Source organism: Bufo gargarizans, chromosome 6, assembly GCF_014858855.1.
Source record: "Bufo gargarizans isolate SCDJY-AF-19 chromosome 6, ASM1485885v1, whole genome shotgun sequence".
Classification (NCBI taxonomy): Eukaryota; Metazoa; Chordata; class Amphibia; order Anura; family Bufonidae; genus Bufo; species Bufo gargarizans.
The window spans coordinates 69,202,491-69,222,557 of record NC_058085.1 but is presented as its reverse complement, the minus strand read 5'-3'; the positions used below and the strand labels follow the sequence as shown (position 1 = coordinate 69,222,557).

At 48.4% G+C, this 20,067-nt stretch overlaps 1 protein-coding gene across 6 annotated transcripts in view; it reads left to right on the top strand.

Moving 5' to 3' along the window:
- TNRC6C (trinucleotide repeat containing adaptor 6C) overlaps positions 1-20,067 on the top strand; it is an 87,285-nt gene that overhangs the window by 16,953 nt on the left and 50,265 nt on the right. The window contains exon 1 of one of the 6 annotated variants that reach the window (XM_044298776.1): positions 16,749-16,993. The exons of the other annotated variants lie outside the window; for them this stretch is intronic. Coding sequence (XP_044154711.1) covers positions 16,816-16,993 — 178 coding nt within the window. The 5' untranslated portion in view covers positions 16,749-16,815. Of the gene's footprint in view, positions 1-16,748; positions 16,994-20,067 lie in introns of those variants that run through there. 6 annotated transcript variants of the gene reach the window in all.

The following is a 20,067-nucleotide window of genomic DNA, read 5'->3' as shown; positions in this document are numbered from 1 at the left end:
CTTTAGCTGTAATGTCATAAGGAAGGGAGCAGCAGCTGTCTGCACGGATCAAAGCTGTCAGGAACCAGCAAGTGACCAGTGAGACCAGTGTGGAGCTATGTACTGGTCTTATGGCTGTGGAGCCTAGAAGTGAAGCTAGTTGTTGGAGGGGTCGCGCTCATACTATCCTATATGTACCATATTCACATTAAACATAATGTAGTAGATTTATCAGACAGGCGTTTTATGCCCATCTTTAAAATCTCCTGCGCTGCCGTTGGCACAGGCCTTATCATAAATCAGACACCTCCACTGGCAGGCTGTTCACCATAAATCTATAGAGCTGCCATACATTTCTGTCCTCATTTGCACCTGAAAACAGCCGCAGATGATAAATGTGGCTGACCCATCCATTCCCTGCCCTTACCACACACCCTTTTTAGAAAGCGGAGAGGGCAGCACAGTAACGGCACTTGCGATAAAATGTAAAAAGTCACAAACCTCCTTTCTCGCCCATTTTCCTTGGGGGACACAGACCTTGGGTATAGCTCAGCTCCCTAGGAGGCGTGACACTAAGTAAAACTGTTAAGCCCCTCCTCCATCAGCTATACCCTCAGCCTGGAGATAGAGGCTACCAGTTTTAGCTTAGTGTCCAAGGAGGCAAGACACTCCCTGCTACTGCAGGGCTGTTTTCTCCTTGATATTTTATTTTTCTACTTTTGATATTTACATTTTTCTAGGGATACCAGAGACGCATGGACCTCTCTGCTCTCCCGGGGTTGAGCTGCGCCAGTGCCAACTTATCTGCACTGCTGCCTCCCCCACAGAAGCAATAGGAGGATCTGGGCAGCAATGGCTCCCCTACATCCCGCCAGCTAGGGGGTCGCCCGCACGCCAAGCCCCTCTCCCAGCTTCCTGCCACTGCGGTGCCAGTGGCTGAAGGGGCGACCCTGCTGGAAGGAACTGAGGGTGAAGACGTCGTTCGGTGAGATGGCTATTCCAGCCCATACCCCGTCCCTATTTGCAGCGCCAGCTCCCCTCAGGTTATCCTCAGCAGGGGGGCCGCCTTCCTCCACGCCGTTCCCCCCACGCTGCTTTCTTCAGCCCGGCATTCTCTCTCCCTCTCTCCCTTCCCGCCGCCGCCTGCTCCGTTCCGATCGGGGGGCGGGGCTTATGTCCGACATGGGCAGATCGCGGCGGAGCTCGTTTCTCGGCGGAGCAGGGGACTTGGTGGCAGAAGGTCACCCACCTGGGCAAATCGCCGCACTCTAGGGGCCTGCGGGCCCTTTATTTTCTGGCATCTGGCTTCTTCTTAGCCCTGAGAGCATTTTCGGCAGCAGGGGGCGTGGCTTACGCGCGCGCTTCATGTTGGGGGCGGAGCAAGCGCTGGAGGGGGCGGAGCTTGTTTACCCGCGATTCTGCTGAGATTTCCCGCGCTTCCTCACTCCTGACAGGAAGCTGAGACACGGTGGGGGACTCTAAACATCGCTCGGCTTCTGTGGGCGCTATCTGCTGGCTCACTGCTGTTTGCTGCTCTCTGCTGCTGCTGATCTGCTCCATCTCTACTCCTGATGTTCTTCTGTGGCACTGGTAGGACAGTTAACCCTCTCCTAACCCTCCTGGTCATAGCTGCTATAACCCTTTGTGGTCTCTATATTAGAGTACAACCACCTTTCAGCATGTCAGATCCCACGGGTGCCCCCAAACCCTGGTACCATGCCTGTACCGCCTGTAAGGAACTTTTTCCGCGTGGGCAATCTGAGCCGCATTGCCTTGCATGTCAGGCCCTGGTGCAGGGCCCGCTTCCCGCTGCGCCCCCCGGTGCCTCTGAACCCACTGACTGGGCTAGGTCTCTGTCTCAGGCAGTGGAAAGCCTTACACACGTAGTGGGCCGTCTCGTGGATAGACCGCCTCTCCCGCAGGCTGCCACAATCCCTGTCGCACCCGCTGGGACTACCGTTTCTGCCGCCCCCACTGGTTCCCTGCCTCCCAGCGAATCTTCCAGGGCCCGGCATACTCAGAAACGTTCAAGGGTTGAGCGCACATCTTCTCCAGATGCTTCGCTCTCTCCGCCATGCGTACGAGCTCAGTCAAGTCTATCCTCTCAAAGGGATACGCTTTCTGAGGGTGAACTGGCGGATTCGGAAGTGGACATGGATTCAGAGCTTCCGTCCAAATTGGCGTCCGCGGTGGGGCATCTTATCGCTAGCATCCGTGATACCTTTCAGCTACACGATGACCCCCCCAGCTCCGAACAGGCCGGCGTGTCCTTTCTCCGCCCCAGACAGGCCTCCAAGGTTTTTCCCATACACGCTGATTTTTCTTCTGTGGTATCCAAGGCTTGGACCCGGCCTAACGTCCGCTTTATTACACCCAAAAAGCTGGACATTTGCTATCCCTTTCCAGCGGATTCTGTGACCACGTGGACATCCCCGCCTAAGGTTGATCCTCCCGTGGCTCGCCTGTCCAAAAGCACTACTATTCCGGTACAGGACGGATCTTCCCTCCAGTCTGTTGAGGACCGTCGTACGGAATCCCTCTCCAAGGCCATATTTACTGCCTCTAGTTCGGCCCTTAGACCGGTCTTTGCCTCCGCCTGGGTTGGTAAAGCGGTCTCTGAATGGGGTTTGCAACTGGAACGGGAGTTAGGGTCGGACGTCCCTGTTCAGGACCTCCGTTCCTTAGCCCAACTAATTGTTCAGGCCGGAAAATTCGTCTGTGAGGCCTCCCTTGATGCGGGTGCCCTCATTGCCCGTTCCTCTGCCCTGGCAGTTTCTGTCAGGAGGGAACTCTGGCTGAAGGTTTGGGCGGCGGACGCCGCTTCCAAACGCTCTTTGGCCGGCCTACCATTTACGGGTTCCCGCCTGTTCGGGACCCGTCTGGACGAACCTATATCAGAGGCCACGGGTGGGAAGAGTACTCACCTCCCCCAGTCCAGGCCAAAGGGCGCCCCCCGTGGTCGCGCTGGTTCGTCCCGGTTTCGGTCCTTTCGCAAGACCACCGGGTCTAGACCCGCGGCCAGTTCTTCTTCCTCTGGCCCAGCCCAGGATAGACGCAAGAAGCAGTTTTTTCGGACGCAACCTACCTGGCGCAAGTCCCAGCCTGCACGGGCTCCCACAGGCCAGCAGCCCTCTGCCTGAAGGTGCGCCCCCACCCACCCGGGTGGGGGGCCGCCTTCTCCTGTTCAGGAACGTATGGCGGGCCCACATCTCAGACGCATGGGCGCTCGAGATTGTATCTTGCGGATACAAGATCGAATTTGCGTCCATTCCGCCAGACCGTTTCTTCCGATCCCGTCCTCCGCGGGATCCCGTACGAGCGGCCGCCTTCTTCGCGGCCATTCGCTCTCTAATGGACAAGGGTGTCGTCGCCCCCGTGCCTCCGACGGAAAGGTTCAGGGGGTTCTACTCGAACCTCTTTGTGGTTCCCAAGAAGGAAGGCTCAGTGCGACCGATCTTGGACCTAAAACGCCTGAACCGTTTTCTCCGACTGCAGAGATTCCGGATGGAGTCTCTCAGGTCCGCAGTGGCCTCCCTGGAAAGAGGGGATTTCATGGTTTCGATCGACATTCAGGATGCATACCTCCACGTTCCGGTTGCTCCGTGTCATCACCGCTTCCTGCGCTTCGCGGTGGGGGACGATCACTTCCAATTCGTCGCCCTTCCCTTTGGTCTGGCGACGGCTCCTCGGGTGTTCACCAAGGTCCTGGCCCCTGTCTTGGCCCTTCTACGTTCAAGAAGTGTTTTTCTTCTCCCGTACTTGGACGACATCCTGGTCAAGGCACCCTCCTTCTCTCAGGCATCTGGCAGTGTGGAACTCACCCTGGAGACCCTGACGCGGTTCGGTTGGGTTATCAACCACCCCAAGTCTTCCCTTATCCCCTCCAGACGGCTGATCTTCCTGGGGATGCTCCTGGATACAGAGTTGGCGGAGGTCCGCCTCCCGTCGGACAAGCGTCTGGCCCTTCGCGGGTCGGTTCACAGTCTCCTCCGTCATCACCGCCCTTCCCTCAGATCCAGCATGCTGGTTGTTGGGAAAGATGGTTGCCTGTTTCGAAGCGGTGCCGTTCGCACAATTCCGATCCCGCACCTTTCAGAGGGCAATTCTGTCGGCCTGGGACAAATCACCGGGGAGTCTGGACAGGACCTTTCTTCTGCCTCCCCTGGCTCGGGCTTCCCTCAGCTGGTGGTTGCATATCCCTCTAAGGGGGAAGTCCTTCCTCCCACTGAACTGGCTGGTGATTACCACCGATGCCAGCTTACGGGGGTGGGGGGGGGGGGTTTCCCTCCCCGGTCCGTCCAGGGCGTTTGGTCTCTATCGGAGTCCAGACTTCCAATCAATATTCTGGAACTGAGGGCGATTCTTCTGTCCCTCAGACACTGGACCCATCTACTGAAGGGCCACCCTGTTCGGATCCAATCGGACAATGCCACGGCTGTGGCATACATAAACCATCAGGGAGGCACTCGCAGCGATGCAAGAGGTGACCCTCATTCTCCTCTGGGCGGAGACGCACGTGCCGGCCTTATCCGCGATTTACATCCCGGGGGTGGACAACTGGGCGGCGGATTTCCTCAGCCGGTCCACCATCGACCCGGGAGAATGGTCCCTGCACCCAGAGGTGTTCGAAGCCCTTTGTCTTCGCTGGGGTCGCCCCGACGTGGACCTCATGGCTTCCAAATTCAACCACAAGGTCCCCCTATACCTGGCCAGGGCACGGGACCCGAAGGCTTACGGCGCCGACGCGCTCGTCCTTCCGTGGCGCGAATTCTCCCTTCTGTACGTCTTTCCTCCTTTTCCCCTCCTGCCACGGGTTCTTCGGAGGATCGCGGCAGAAGGCGTTCCCGCGATTTTAATCGCCCCGGATTGGCCCCGCCGGTCTTGGTACGCCGACCTAATGTTGCTGTTGGCAGACGCACCGTGGCCACTGCCCTCCAGGGAAGACCTTCTCTCTCAGGGACCGATCTTCCACGAGCATTTAGGCTCGCTACGTTTGACGGCGTGGCTATTGAGACCGCCGTCTTAACGCGACGGGGTTTCTCCGCGGACGTAATCCGCACCATGATCCGTGCTCGTAAGCCCGTATCCTCTAGGATCTACTATCGGGTTTGGAGGTCCTATCTGGGGTTCTGTGAGTCCCGGAGCATCCCTCCTCTCCGATTCTCCCTTCCCACACTCCTGTCCTTCCTCCAGTCGGGTCTGGACCTGGGGCTGGGCCTCAGTTCTCTGAAGGGACAGATTTCGGCGCTGTCTATTCTTCTCCAGCGTCCCCTGGCCCCTCTAGGGCCCATTAAGACCTTCTTACAAGGGGTGGCTCACTCTGTTCCGCCGTACCGCCCTCCAGTTCCTTCCTGGGACCTGAATGTGGTGCTCTCGGCGCTCCAATCCGCCCCCTTCGAGCCTTTACGGGAAGTCTCCCTTCGTCTTCTGTCCTGCAAGGTCATCTTTCTTGTGGCCATCACGTCTCTCCGACGGGTGTCGGAGTTAGCGGCTCTTTCTTGCTCCGACCCTTTCCTGGTCTTCCACCAGGATAAGGTTGTGCTTCGGCCTGTCCCGACCTTCCTGCCAAAGGTGGTTTCCGCCTTTCACATCAATGAGGACATCGTCCTTCCGTCGCTCTGTCCCTCTCCTTCCCACCCCAGAGAACGGGAACTGCACCGTCTGGATGTGGTCAGGGCGTTGAGGATTTACTTGGAGGTCACCGGATCCTTTCGGCGCACGGACTCCCTGTTTTTGGTTCCGGAGGGTTCGCGCAAGGGTTTGGCGGTCTCCAAGGTGGCTATTGCCCGTTTCATTAAACTGGCGGTGTCTGAGGCTTATCGAGCCAAGGGCAGAGCTCCGCCTTTCGGCATCACTGCTCATTCCACCAGAGCAGTCGGTGCTTCCTGGGCGCAGAGGCATCGGGCCTCGGCTGAACAGTTGTGCAAGGCAGCCACTTGGTCCTCTCTGCACACTTTCACAAAGTTCTATAGAGTGCATACGCATGCATCAGCGGATGCTGCTTTGGGCCGCCTGGTTTTGCAGGCAGCGGTTTCCTGATGCTCTGGTGGTGTTCCGCCTTGGGTTTGTGGTCCCTCCCTTCTTGGACTGCTCTTGAACGTCCCAAGGTCTGTGTCCCCCAAGGAAAATGGGCGAGAAAAGGAGATTTTTGTATAACTTACCAGTTAAATCTCTTTCTCGCTCTTCCTTGGGGGACACAGCACCCACCCTTCTGTGTTTGGTTACAGGGTTATGGTTTGGCGCCCCGTTGGGTTGCTGGCTGGTTGTTCCTGTTATTGGTTGTTTTCCTTTCACTACTTGGACACGCAACTGGTAGCCTCTATCTCCAGGCTGAGGGTATAGCTGATGGAGGAGGGGCTTAACAGTTTTACTTAGTGTCACGCCTCCTAGGGAGCTGAGCTATACCCAAGGTCTGTGTCCCCCAAGGAAGAGCGAGAAAGAGATTTAACTGGTAAGTTATACAAAAATCTCCTTTTTTTACGCCAAAAATGAGGAGCAGGAAGATGATAAATATCCCCCGATAGTTTCCAATTTAATTCCACATAAGTATATTCCCAGACTACCTCCTGCTGGCTTGGCTGATCCCATCAGCTATATGTATCGCCATTAGGCGCTTTTACATCCTGACCTAGAGCTTTAAAGAGCCCCGTCCCCAGCTTACTCTGCAGTGCAGGGGTTAATATTGAGGGGGATGGGAGGGGGCTCCACAGCTTGTAAAGTCTAACTGCTGATGTTGGTGAAATAGAAGTCTGTAGCTGGGGACTGGGGGCTTTGCCAGGATACGGCCTGACATTTTGTCAAGTTATCCTGTTTTATAGAGCGATATTATAACTTATTCTACTGACCACACATATAATTATTTAACAAGGTTCTAAAAAAACAAGAACAAAATACATTAAAATAACTCTAATGTAAAAGAAAAACGTACACAAGTTACCAGTAGCACTTTTCATTGTGGGTTTTCTGTTCATGAAAGAGGTATTCCAATCCGAGGCATTAATGGCACCACCATTAATGCCCAAAGGTGAGATAGACCTCCTTCCCCCATCATAGTGCCATGTCCTGGGGCAGAACGAAACTAGAGGTGGCCGCGCATGTGCACAGCTCTCTCCATTCACTTCTGAGGGAGTCATGGAAGCAGCTTGGCACGCTTGGGTGGCTAACTCCCATAAAAGTGAATGGAGAGGGTTGTGAGCGTGTCTGTGTTCCTTCTCTGCTTGGATGTGGCAGCTGCCCTCCCCAGGGGTGACTGTGGTCCGAAGATAGGGGCACATCTCAGAGGTGGGAGCTGCATCTGTCAGATATTTATGGTTTGTCCCTTGGAAATATCATAAATGTCTCAGATGGGAATACTACTTTAAAAGGAGTATCTTTCACTAGACGGTAAAGGATACCTTCCTTGACTGCAGTTCAACCAAATGACCCCACTTTAACGTTAATGTCCACTTTCATCACGTTGATTTTTTTCTGTCTCTAAAAATTCTGTGCAGAGTTTTATTGATATATCATTAGAGCAGCCAGAGCTCCAGCTTCTGCCACAGATTTCCTACACGGACATATATTTGAAAGATGCTACCTGGAGTCACCACTAGGGGGAGCTTGCTGCATACTGTGTTGTAAAAACAGCATGCTGTGTGTTCTCAAGCTCCCTCCAGGACGGAGGGAGGACCCCAGAGTGTTATTTGAAGTTAAAGGATGAAACTGAGCATGTGCGGCCATCTCAGTGTTCTGGACAAATAGATAAGAAACAATAACGAACAGCAGGTGGGGTTATACCGATAAATTCGGTGGCTATACTGAATTTTTCCTTACATGCAATTACAAATGTATTCAGATCCAGGTGCTGGTGTGAAAATTGTAGAATATTTTTCATGGACAACCCATTTTAAGGTTTAATATTCCATTTTAGGCAAGGCCACCACAGAGCAACCCGTTCGCACTGTGAAAAACGCAATAATGATTACTCTAATAACTATGTTGTCAGGGGACAGGCATAGGGTCAGGATAAAAGGGAAACTTTTCTGTTTGTTGGGTAGAATTCCCTGATTCTTTAAAAATATCACTATAACAACCACGGGGACCTAATACCAACCTGTTTTTGTGACGCATGGATGGGATGTGGGATAGGCAAGTACCTAGGGCGCCATGGAGAGAGGGGCACAATTAGTGGATTATGAACCTGAAATGCGCCTATATTACAACTGCTACTTGCGCCGTAATCTGACTTCTCCCCGCTCACGCCAGGTCTAAAAAAGTGGGCGTGGTTTGGGTAGGGAAGAGGACGGGCCTGCAGGCTCGTCTTATTTACCATTTTCTACGCCTGTTTAAGGCGTAGAAAAAGTCCAAAAAGGGCTATTTTCACACTAGCATTTCTATTTTCCGGTACTGAGATCTGTCATAGGGTCTCAATACTGGAGAAAAGCACTTCTGTTTGGTCCCTATTCATTGTCAATGGGGACAGAACGGAATTCTCCAAAAAGCGTTCCGTTTGTTGCATTCCCATACTGGAGAGCAAGCTGCAGTTTTCTTTCCGTCATGGGATGCGGACTGTTCCGTCATGACCCACAATGCAAGTCAACGGAGACGGATCCGTTTTCTCTGACACAATAGAAAACGGATCTGACTTTCAGTGGCGTTCATGACTGATCCGTCTTGGCTATGTTATAGATAATACAACCGGATCCGTTAATAACGGATGCAATCTGTTGTATTATCAATCTGTTGTATTATTGGTAATGGAAGCGTTTTTGCTGAGCCCTGCCGGATCCAGGAAAAACGCTAGTGTGAAAGTAGCCTAAGACAGCTCAGAAGCTGTCTTACATTTGGAAGCGGTGGTGGATCAGCTGAAGTTATGTAGAGGCCGGTCCTTCTTCATAACTCTGACGCATCCACCGCCAATTTAGGGGTTTATTAAGACCGGCGTCTGAAATGTGCCCCTCCGCCTTTAAGTTTCTTTATATTTTCAATTGAAGTGGTTGATAATGTTGGCCACAGTCCTGGTAGTGTTTCCTTTTAGTGACTTGGCGAGGAAATGGCATCTCTCGCACATAAACTTGGAAACGTAGCCCAGCATTGAGAAAGTGGGAGGGGTAAGGAAACGGGGACTATATATTATAAATCACAATAGCAATGACTGGAAGGGGGTAGTGACGTGGTCAGCTGTCATGCTGAACATCGGGAACAAATGCTTCTAAAAGCTTGGGCTTGGATACAAAGCAACCTTGCTCCATCCTGGTGTGGCGAGGTAGTATTAAAGGGATACTTCGGTTAGAGAAAGGTATCCCCTACCCACAGAATAAGGGGTAGCTATTAGATTAGTGGGGGTCCTACTGCTTATTACCGCCCTCGGCTATCTCTGGCGCTTCCATAGAAATTGATGAAGTGGCGGCACACATTTCTAACAAGCCGCTGCGTCTGTTTCAGTGGGGCTGAATGGGGTACGGGGATAACTTTCTCGAATTGGAATACCCCTTTAATGTTCTGTTACTGCATGCACTGGAAAGGTGGTCACTGTAACAGGAAGTAAAGCAGTTGCTAGGCATCCTAAACTAACATGGGTGAAAAATGTAATAAAATGGAGCTGCAAGGTGTAAAATGGGTGGAGATTGTGCCGAGGTGTGTAATACTAAAGATGTGGTGTTTAAAAGTAGCCGCATGTTGTATGTGTGTCACAGAGGAAGGCTGGCAAAGAGGGCAGCGGCTAGTTTCTATTGGGGGCATTGCAACGTCCGTTCTAGACCCCCTTCTTAATAAGCCGCTCCGTGTTTAGCCCTTGATTTCATCTTCACTAAAGTAAGTACTAAAGCCCAACAATGGCGTCCAGCCATGAATGGGGTTCAGAAAATGCTCCGCTAGCTCTCATTTGGCGCCGAACCTGCCACTTTTATCCCGTTCGCAAGGCTATTATTATTTGAGGAAATAGCTGACTTTCTGAAGAGGCGAAAAACAAGATGGAAATTCTGACAGGGCTGCAAATAAAAAGGCCAAGGCAAACAAAGAGAGCGGCGGCGAGGGTTTTTATTAGAAGGTCTCGCTCCAGCAGCCGAGCAGAAAGGAAGACAGAGGCTGGCCTGCAGCAACTGAGCAGTCTGCAGGCCGACACTCTCACTCCTAACATCTCCCAGATATTAATAGGACGAGAGGAGGGGGCGGCGGAGACCGGCAGGGTCGCAGGTTTTCATTTCCACTTCATTGACTATTTCCACACAGTGATAATGTGGCGCGTGGTTAAGGCGCAAATTGTATAAAAGCCATTAAAAGATGCAGTGACTAAATGCAACAGTAACTATAGACAAATATTTTATATGTATTCTCAGAATTCAGTCAGCTACAGCGCCCCCACCTGTGGGGAGGAACTATAGCACTGTCCTTCCTGAGCTTCCCTGTTCATGAAATATAGTGGCGCTTACACAGCAGGAAGGAGGCAAGTAACAAGCTGGGTGACGCTAATGGCTGTTGTCAGTGGATATTGGAAATCCAGCCTGACGTGGAAGAATTTATATGGAGGACTTTAATTTTTACAAAATTGTGCTTTTTTTTTTTTTTTTTCTCTTTCTGAAAAGCAATTATTTTATATATATTTATTTATATATATTTTTGTCAACTTAACTCTATGACTCGATGACTGTCTTTTGCGGGACTAGTTTTAATTTTTACTGCTGCCATTTTGGAGTACATTAAATATATTTAATTACATTTTAGGCTAGTTTCACATGGCGTTTTAGCTTTTCGTTTCTGAGATCCGTTCAGGGCTCTCACAAGCGGTCCAAAATGGATCAGTTTTGCCCTAATGCATTCTGAATGGAAAAGGATCTGCTCAGAATGCATCAGTTTGCCTCCGTTCAGTCTCCATTCCGCTTTGGAGGCTGACGAAAATTGAGCCAAACTGATCCGTCCTGGCACACAAACGTAATTCGGTCTTTTTTTTTTCTTCTTCTTCTCCTTCTTCTTCTTCTTCCTTATCAAATGTCACCATTGCACCAGAGATTTATTGTGCTCTTTGGTCAGGGATGCAAGGATGCCAATTATGTGTACTTTTTTATTGTTTTGTGTTTTATTACATAAAAAAAATGTTAATTGGGAATTATTATTATTTTTTTAAAATATCTTTGACATTTTATTTGACTTTCATTGTTTATTTTCTTTTTAATTCCTTTTACCAGTCTAGACCGGGTAGTTGCTTGGTCCCCACACACATGCGCGCGCACCACGCAGTCACTTGATTGTTCCTGTAGTGTGTATTTATAAAACAGTGTTTAAAAAAAGTGATGGCCCGGAATCAGAAATGACCCATCAGTTGCTGCGGTAAATGGCAACCGCAGCATCTGAGGGTTTAGGGGCTCCTGCTCCCTAATCCAGTAATAGTAAAATCACAAGGTCCTGATTTGATACATATGCAAATGAACCTGAGATGAGTCCTGTATGTGAGATGAGTCAGGGACAGGACTCATCGCAGGTTAATTTGCATATGTATCAAATCAGGTTTTTTTACACAATAAAAGCACACAGAGCTATGGGGACTGGGTATTACAGATGTGCTAGCGGCCATCTAGCAACCCATGTCCTCAGCTCTATACCCAAAATCTTGGTGACAGGTTCCCTTTAATAAAAAGTGATCAAAAAGACCTCTGTATCCCAAAATGGTATCAATAGGAACTACAACTCGCACAAAAATAAACCCTCCCACACGTCTGTAGATGGAAATATGAAATATCTATAGATGTCAGAATAAAGATTTGTCTTTTTTACTTTTACTGGTTTTATCTGAATAAATTGCAGCCTCTTAACATTATGTATGCCTGCATATTACTTGTTAGAATTACTGCAAATTTCGTCTATGGCAGCGGTGGACCAACATTTGCACTACTGCCCCATTCAGCGAGGGGACTTGGGGACCTCTCGTTCTTTGCTTCACAGGGAGGTCCCATCTATCGGATCTTATAGCACAGCTAATAGGCGGGACCTCTAGGTTTCTACCTATTAAGTATTTTTCTGAAGTTGACTTGTAATATAATTTTAAGTGTTTTACACCCTGTACTGTGCATGTTCCTTGTTAAGGGCTCATGCCATGCACACGAACGTATTTTATTTCCGTGTCCATTCGTTGTTTATTTTTTTTAATTTTATTTTTTTACAGACTGTATGTGGAACCATTCATTTCAAGGGGTCCACAAAAAAGAGGAAGTTACCCTGTGTGCATTCCGTTTCCGTATGTCTGTTCTGCAAAAAAAAGAACTAGGACTGTTCTATTAGGGGCCAGCTGTTCCGTTCCGCAAAATACGGAATGCACACTGACGTCATCCCTATTTTTTTTTGTGAATCCGTGTTCAGCGGATCGCAAAATACATATGGTCGTGTCCATGAGCCCTAAAGGGGTTTCCCCCCCCCCCCCCCCAAAAAAAATTTAACTGATGACCTAGCCTCTGGTAATCAGTATCTGATCGGTGGGGTCCGACATACAGGGCCCCCGCTGATCAGCTGTTTGAAAAGGCATTGGCGATCACAGAAGCGCCACAACCTTCTCACATTGTATAGTAGCTCTGTTTGATATCACAGCTCAGCCTCAGTCACTTCTATGGGGCCGAGCTGCGCCTACGCCAGTGATGGCCAACCTTGGCACTCCAGCTGTGGTAAAACTACAACTCCCAAGATGCCCCGCTTGCTTGGCTGCTCTCAGAACTCTATATAAATAAATGGAGCATGCTGGGAGTCATAGTTTCACCACAGCTGGAGTGCCAAGGTTAGCCATCATTGGCCTAGGCCATGTGACCACTGGACGTGACATCACTGGCACAGGGAAAGCTGAGAGAAGGTCGTGGCGCTACTGTGAGAGCTGCTTCCTTCTCAAACAGCTGATCGGTCCCGGATGTCAGACCCTCACGATCAAATAGTGATGAGCTAGAGCAGGGATTAGCAACCTTCGGCACTCCGGCTGCTGTGAAACTACAACTCACAGCATGCACACCTACTTGGCTATTCTTGTAACTCCCATAGAAGTGAAAGGAGGATTGTGGGAGTTGTAGTTTCAGAACAGCTGGAGTGCCGGAGGTTGCTGATCCCTGAGCTAGAGGATAGCTCTGCAGGTAAGAAATCTCCTTTTAAAAGCTGCACATAACGTTAAGAACATTTTTGCAATGGTTTATTTATATTGAAATGATGTTCTGCTCTCCGTTCACCTCCCAAGCTGCATTTCTAATGGTGCTGGATTATTGGGCTGTATGATCTTCTTGTAGTCGGTGTCTATATAGAAAATGCTCCGCTGTAGTGCATTGTAGTGTTAGCATCAGAAAGCATAATGCATGCAGCCTCGCAAGGCCTTTCCATAATTCTGCGTATGTCTGTGTGCTTCTCGGCTGTGACGTTGGACCCTGTGTTGTTGGATTCTTGGTGGCAGTGGCCATAAATTTGACTACAGATTTGAATGCGAATGGAGAGGCTTAACATTGTCGAGCCACATCGCCATAAATAAAGCAAAGTGATTTTACCTGTGAGCTTATCATCGAAAGTGAAGCTTTAGATTTAGGTGTCGCGTAAAGAAATGAATGGAGAGAGATCGCTGAAGAAGAAATGATTACTGTATATTTTATCAGGCTGAGGGTTGGGTTGTTAGATTTCCTTTACATGGAATGTATCCATATTTACTTTTTGCAGTGTATTTATATATATATATATATATATATATATATATATATATATATATATATATATATATATATGTATTGTAGAGGCTACATGTGGTATGTCATTTACATTTTCAGAATTGTGCAGCATTTCCCCTTTTTTAAATTGAAAAAAAAAATTCTGATTTAAAAATTCTTTCCAGTGGTTTCTTGGATAAATCTATATCTGGTTAGCGCTTCCATGCTTTACCGGTCTCCTGGATGGTAAATCAGTCAGTTTTACAGTGAAACTTTTTTCGTTTTCACAATATCACACTGGAGGGTATCAAGACTATAAGACACACCCAAGTTTATACAACAGAATATAAGAAAACTATTTCTAAGTAAGAATTCCCTGGTGGTCTAGGACAGTGTAGCGGCTAATGTTTGATTCCCTGGTGGTCTAGGACAGTGTAGCGGCTAATGTTTGATTCCCTGGTGGTCTAGGACAGTGTAGCGGCTAATGTTTGCTTACCTGGTGGTCTAGGATACTGTAGCGGTTAATGTTTGATTTCCTTGGTGGTCTAGAGTAGTGAAGGAGGTTAAAGGGGTTATTTTGGGCTTCAGATATTGATGGCCTATCCTTAGGGCCTGTCATCAATACTAGATTGGTGAGGGTCTGATAAAAGGCACCCCACAGATGAGCTGTTCACAGCCACCAAAACATAAAAAAAAAAAAAAAGTGCTGGAAGAAGACGGCTGTTTTTCTCTCTGGCCATGCTAGCTTACTACTTCTCAGCTCCTGCTCACTTGAATGGGTTTAGGCTGGGTTCACATCTGCGCTGTGAACTCAGACAGTCTGTCCCGATTGGAGAATAGACTGTCCTGCATAGCCGGATACCACTGCCAGATCCCCATTCACTGTAATGAGATCCGACGGTAATCCGGCCGCTTTCCAGCATATATGCTGACTTTCAGCCTGACAAAAAATGTTGCCTGTAGGATTTTTTGTCCGGCTGAATACAGGACCGGATTTCTCAACGCAGATGTGAACCCGGCCTTTCTCACCAGTTCATGAATATTGAGAACTCCACAGTTTGAGAACTGGATTGCAAGGACTCTAGCCACAGCTCCCATTGCAGCAGATAAACAGTAATTTTGTAACACGGCACGAAGAGTGATTGACCCAACACTGGATTTAGGGTCTCTTCACTATATGTGGCCTTCAGATAGGGCAGCATAAGCCTGATGATAGACACCCTTTAATATTTAATGTCCCCTGGTGATCTTGGTTAATTCTCCTTCCTTGGTGTTGGTCTGGGTAGAAAATGGGGTTATTTTTTCCCTGGTGGTCTAGGGTACACAAGAGGGTTTTATAGTTGATTTATATTTGATCAAGAGAAATGAATGGTAAGGTAAATTATTCATTCTCTGGTAGTCTAGAGTAATGAATGAGCAAAATTATTCATTCCCTGGTTGTCTAGGGTACTGAATGAGGCGATCTATTGATTCACTGGTGGTCTAGAGTAGACTGGGGTTAAAATTGTATTTCTTGGTGTTGTAGGGTAGAAAAGGGAGTTAATACCCTCTCTTAATAGGGTCTGTCAGGTGAAGGTGGTATCCACCATACGGATCGTCTGGCGCTGCATTGTGGCTACTGTTATAAATGTTGGCGCCTCCAACACAGGTGTGAACACAGTCTTGTGTAGTGATTAGTGAGTTACTGTACAGTTATAGGGGATATCTCCTGATTAATGTGAAAAAGAAAATCGGACATCATATAGTACTTGACCATCTCTAACAAAGCCAGAACCAGCCCTGTACCGCACATGGAGCTCTCCCCATTCAGTGTTTCAGTTGTTCTTCTAGATTTATATCAAGCTGGCAGCTCAGCAGCCGTGTCCTTTCTGCTGCAGTCCAGCGGGCGTGTCCTCTCTGCTGAAGCTCTCTTCAGTTCAGAAGCCAGTTAAAGGATGGAATTGAGCATGTGCATCCACCTCAGTGAGGTGGACAGAGAAATCAGAAAAACAACAAACAGCAGGTGGCGCTATACATTTGCATTTTATTGAATAACTCTGTGGCTATACTAATTATTTATATTACATGCAGTAACTAAAGTACTCAGATGTAGGCGCTGGTTTGAAAACTGCGGGATATATTTTTTTTTGGAATATCCCTTTAAATGTAGATGGCGGTATTCTCAGTACGGTAATTGGCGGCCTTCTCTGTCATTCTCGCCTGTATTTTGTGTCCGATTAGCATTTTTTGCAGAAAGCACAAAGAACCATTCATTTCAATGGGTCCACAAAAAAGGGGGGATGTTATCCATGTGCTACATCCGGGTGTCCGTTCTGCAAATTATAGAACGTGTCCTAGTCTTGTCCATATTACGAGCAAGAACAGTCATTTCTAGAAATGGGAGTGAGAAAAATGCGGATTGCATACAGACGTTATTTTGCAGACCGCAGTATGGTCGTGTACACTGCACGTGATTTGCATGCACCCTAGTTGACCCGTGAAGATGTCGTTATGATTGACACTAATGAACGCTGAGAGGGATTGCTTTAGTACTGGGTTTTGATGGCTGCCGGCGACATATTGCTGTCAGATGCCATTGTACTTTTGCAGCCCCGTCGTTGGGGCGCGCAGGCGGCCATGCATTGTTCAGGCGCCTCTATGTTGCACATGTATAAACAACCCCGGCTTTGATTAATGCCCTCGTGTTGTGCTGCTCCAGACTTGGGAGATGGAGGCTGGGAAGTAATTAAAGTGGCTGGCACGCCGCCAGCATGCGTCTACGTGTGGCTCTCGTTCCGAATGTTAAAGCTAGAATTGCTGCGTTTTGACTCTGGGGCTGCTTGCAGGGAAGCCTCCGAGGGCGGGGGGCACCGTAGAGGGAAGCTGAGCGAGCAGCATGTTAGCAGGACGCCAGTCCACCAACATACCTCTCTCGTTTTGGCTGACTTTCAAAGTGGCGGGGGCGTGAAACGCAGAGTTAATTGTAACGAGGTCCTGAAGTGAGAACGTTTTGTGACACATGAGAGAATTCAGAAGGAATCGGTTTAGTGTCAGATGCAATTACATAATCAAAGCCTAAAGAGTCTGAGGCTGTTGATACCTTCACCCAATCTGGGGGAGGGGGGGAGTGACTGTGTTGTGTGTGTGCGAGCGAGCAAGGGGGAGCGAGAGGGAACCTCCCTGTAAGGGCATTTCCAAATCCAGTGCAGCGAAGGCCCAAATGAGCTTGCAGGTTGTCCGGTCCCAGGCTTGCACGGAGGTCTTCTCGGTAGAGCTACAGGATGAGGCTTACACCGTGCACCAGCGACATATTGGAGCCGAGAGCCTGGTGGCAGCGAGAGGCGGCTCTGCACACAATGTAACGTCTCCTAGGATGGTTGGGCGTCACCTTTCCTCAGGTATTTCACTCGCTGTCAGCCCTCCCCAGCCACCCCTCCCTTCCTCTGCCCCCGAGGCCACGGAAATATTGCTAGCAAATTGCTTGAAATCTGTATATTACATAACGTCTCTGTGAGGCAGCAGCATTCAGAGCTTTTTTTTTTTTTTTTTTGGCTCCGGTTCAGGTTGGAGAAAATGGCGTCTTCACAAGCTTGAGCTGCTTCCACTCGTACGCAGGGGAGGGGGGGAATCCTGAAAATAAACCGGAGAGATTATGTGCTACCTTCCTTTAATAAGCCGGTGCTGATTTAATTGGTTATGGCTTTCACAGTCCTTTCCCCTATAACCACAAACGCCAGCGTCATATTTGTTTACTCAGCCTCCAGGCTTTGTGACAGGGGAAAGCCAATGTTTATTTCCTTCAGCTCCGAAACGCGTGCGTCTGCTGGGGTGCCACGAGTTAACATCCACTTTCCCGTATAGCCGTCTGCATCTTTTATTATTATTTTTTCCCTTTTGAAAGCTCCCACCATTAGTAAGTTGCGTCTGTGCCGCTACGTTCACAGCGAGCGTCCCTGTGTACGGGGGGTCGATGTCATTACAGTCGAGAAAGCAATTAGCGTCAGACATTTATTTTACCGTCTGGTTATGTGCATGATTTATCGCTCCTTGTAATATTTAGCAGGATGCATTTTATTAACCTTTTAAATGATTAGACAATTCATTTTGATGGTTAATTGACTTACGGATATAAGGGGTTTTTATTTTATTTTTTTATTGCATTTTAACACTGTAGGGCTGTGTTTATTGCCCTCGGTGGTCCCTGTTTCCAGTATAATACAGTCTAGTGCAGGTCCCTGTATACTTTGGTGCTCAGAAAAAAAAAACAGGCAAGCACTCGGAGTAGTGTACGATTACCTGCTCAGTATCTGGACCCTCGCAGGACAGTCTGTTTTAACTCTGACACATCCATTTATTTTATATAAATATGTCTGATCATTGAAGACTGATCCCAGGAGAGTGCGCGGTCACTATCTGTAAGGGTATGTTCACATGGGACGGCGAATCCGCTGCATGCTGCAGTAAAAGCGAAGTGGAGGAGATTTCGCCATTTCTCAACAACATGCTCAGGAAAAATAATCTCTGGAATTGGACTCATTATTCTGGTCTTTAAATCCGCCGCTCGTCCATTTATGTTTTTTCGGTTTTTCAGAGGCAGGTCTTTGCAATGCTGAGCGTGTAATCTATGTTCCTATTTAAAGGGGTTCTCCCTCAAAAAAAAAAAAAAACTCAATTTTTTAAACCATTTAGATCCACATGGATCTAAATACTTTAGGAATTGTGCGCAATTAAACATTTAGTATAGTCAAGTTATTTGTATAGCACCACCTGCTGTTTGTTCTTTTTCCTTATTTCTCTGACACACATGTTTGAGTTTGTCACGTTATAGGGGAAAGAGATGCAGCAGAAAGGACATGCATCCCCCCCCCCCCTTCAGCTGTGGTAGGAAGAGAACTGCAGCAGAAAGGATATGCCCCCTTAGAAAGGACCCCCCCCCTCCCCAAGAAAGGACACACCACATGAACTGTGAAAGGGAGGGAGCTGTAGCCAAAAGGACATGACCCCTGAGAAACAACACAACCCCTGAAGTGTGAAAGGGAGAGCGCTGCAGGAGAAAGGACATGTCCCCTTAGAACAAACACAACCTGGAACTTTGAAAAGGAGAGAGTGGCAGCAGAAAGGGCACGCACCCTCCACTATCCTCTTACAATAAGTAAAGCAGAGCAATGAATGATCTCTGGATCTATGTGAGGTACAGAGAGTCCTACTATATATTGTGTGATTTTCATTTTTTCTAAGAATTATGGCGTAACCCCTTTAACTTGCATCTCGAGCAGATGTCCTTGTAGTCCATTCATATGATTTGGGAATAGACGCTCAGACACCCCTTTTTAACGCTGATGGGAGTGCCACCAAACAGAACGGAATGCATTTTGGTGCGTTCAGTTTTGTCCCCATTGACAATGAATGGGGACAAAAATGAAGCGTTTTCTTCTGACTGATCTCAATAGCTGAATTAAAAATGCTAAAGTGAAAGTAGCCTTAGCTCAATGAATTGCACCCCCTTTCGTCAATGACTCCCTAGGTGACTGCCAACTCCACCAGCCATGCCACTAGACTGGATTTCTGTTTCTTGGCAGAGATCACTGGGCTATCTACATGAATGGTGTAGAATGATTCACCTGCCCATTTGAGAATTGTAAACGGTGTGATTTAAAGAGGTATTCCGGTTTTATTCTATCCAAAGGATAGGGGATAACTATTAGATCGCTGTGACCCCCAGATTTACAGTGCTGAAGATGTGGCACTCCAGCGAGTCGTGCACTCCTGATAGGGCCTGTCTGCCCCATAGGCTGATTTTAACTGGTCTCCGTAAAGAGCTGTGGCCTGCTCTCACTGCATTCATTGGAAGCCATCTGGCACAAGGAAAGGTATGGAGTGGGCTCAGCATGCATGTTGGTACCTGCATCCCTTGGAAGTAACGGAGGCCATTTTGGCACCAAAAATGGTAAAAAGCAGAGTGGATCCAGCATGCGTGTGGATCTAACACTTTCTGAACGTTATGGCAGCCATTATGGTGCATAACAGGTAGTATTTATTGTTAGGTTCCCGTCTTACAGAGATCGCCTTAACGTCCGGCAGACATGCTCAGATGGTTTTGTACAAAATGCATTTGCCAAGCATCTCGCTTTATAAATAAGCGTAGCATTAGCACTATAATATTTTTTGTGACTATGGCATTATTGTACTTTATCTGGTTTGCAGAGTGCTGTTGCATTGTCTTTTTTTTTTTTTTTTTCCCCATCGATCATGATATCTGTGGTCCAGTACCCTGTAGAGCTCCCCAAAGTAAACCTGGCGGGCAGTCTGGCATACACGCAGCTGCTTTATTCATTTGTATGGGAGCTCTGGAGAGGGTAGAGTACATGCCTGACTTTCCACCCCCTTCATTTCAGGGCCCTCCACGGGATACAGGGCTCAGTCTAATAGTTATCCCCATCCTGTAAATAGGGGGTAACTTAATATAAATGGA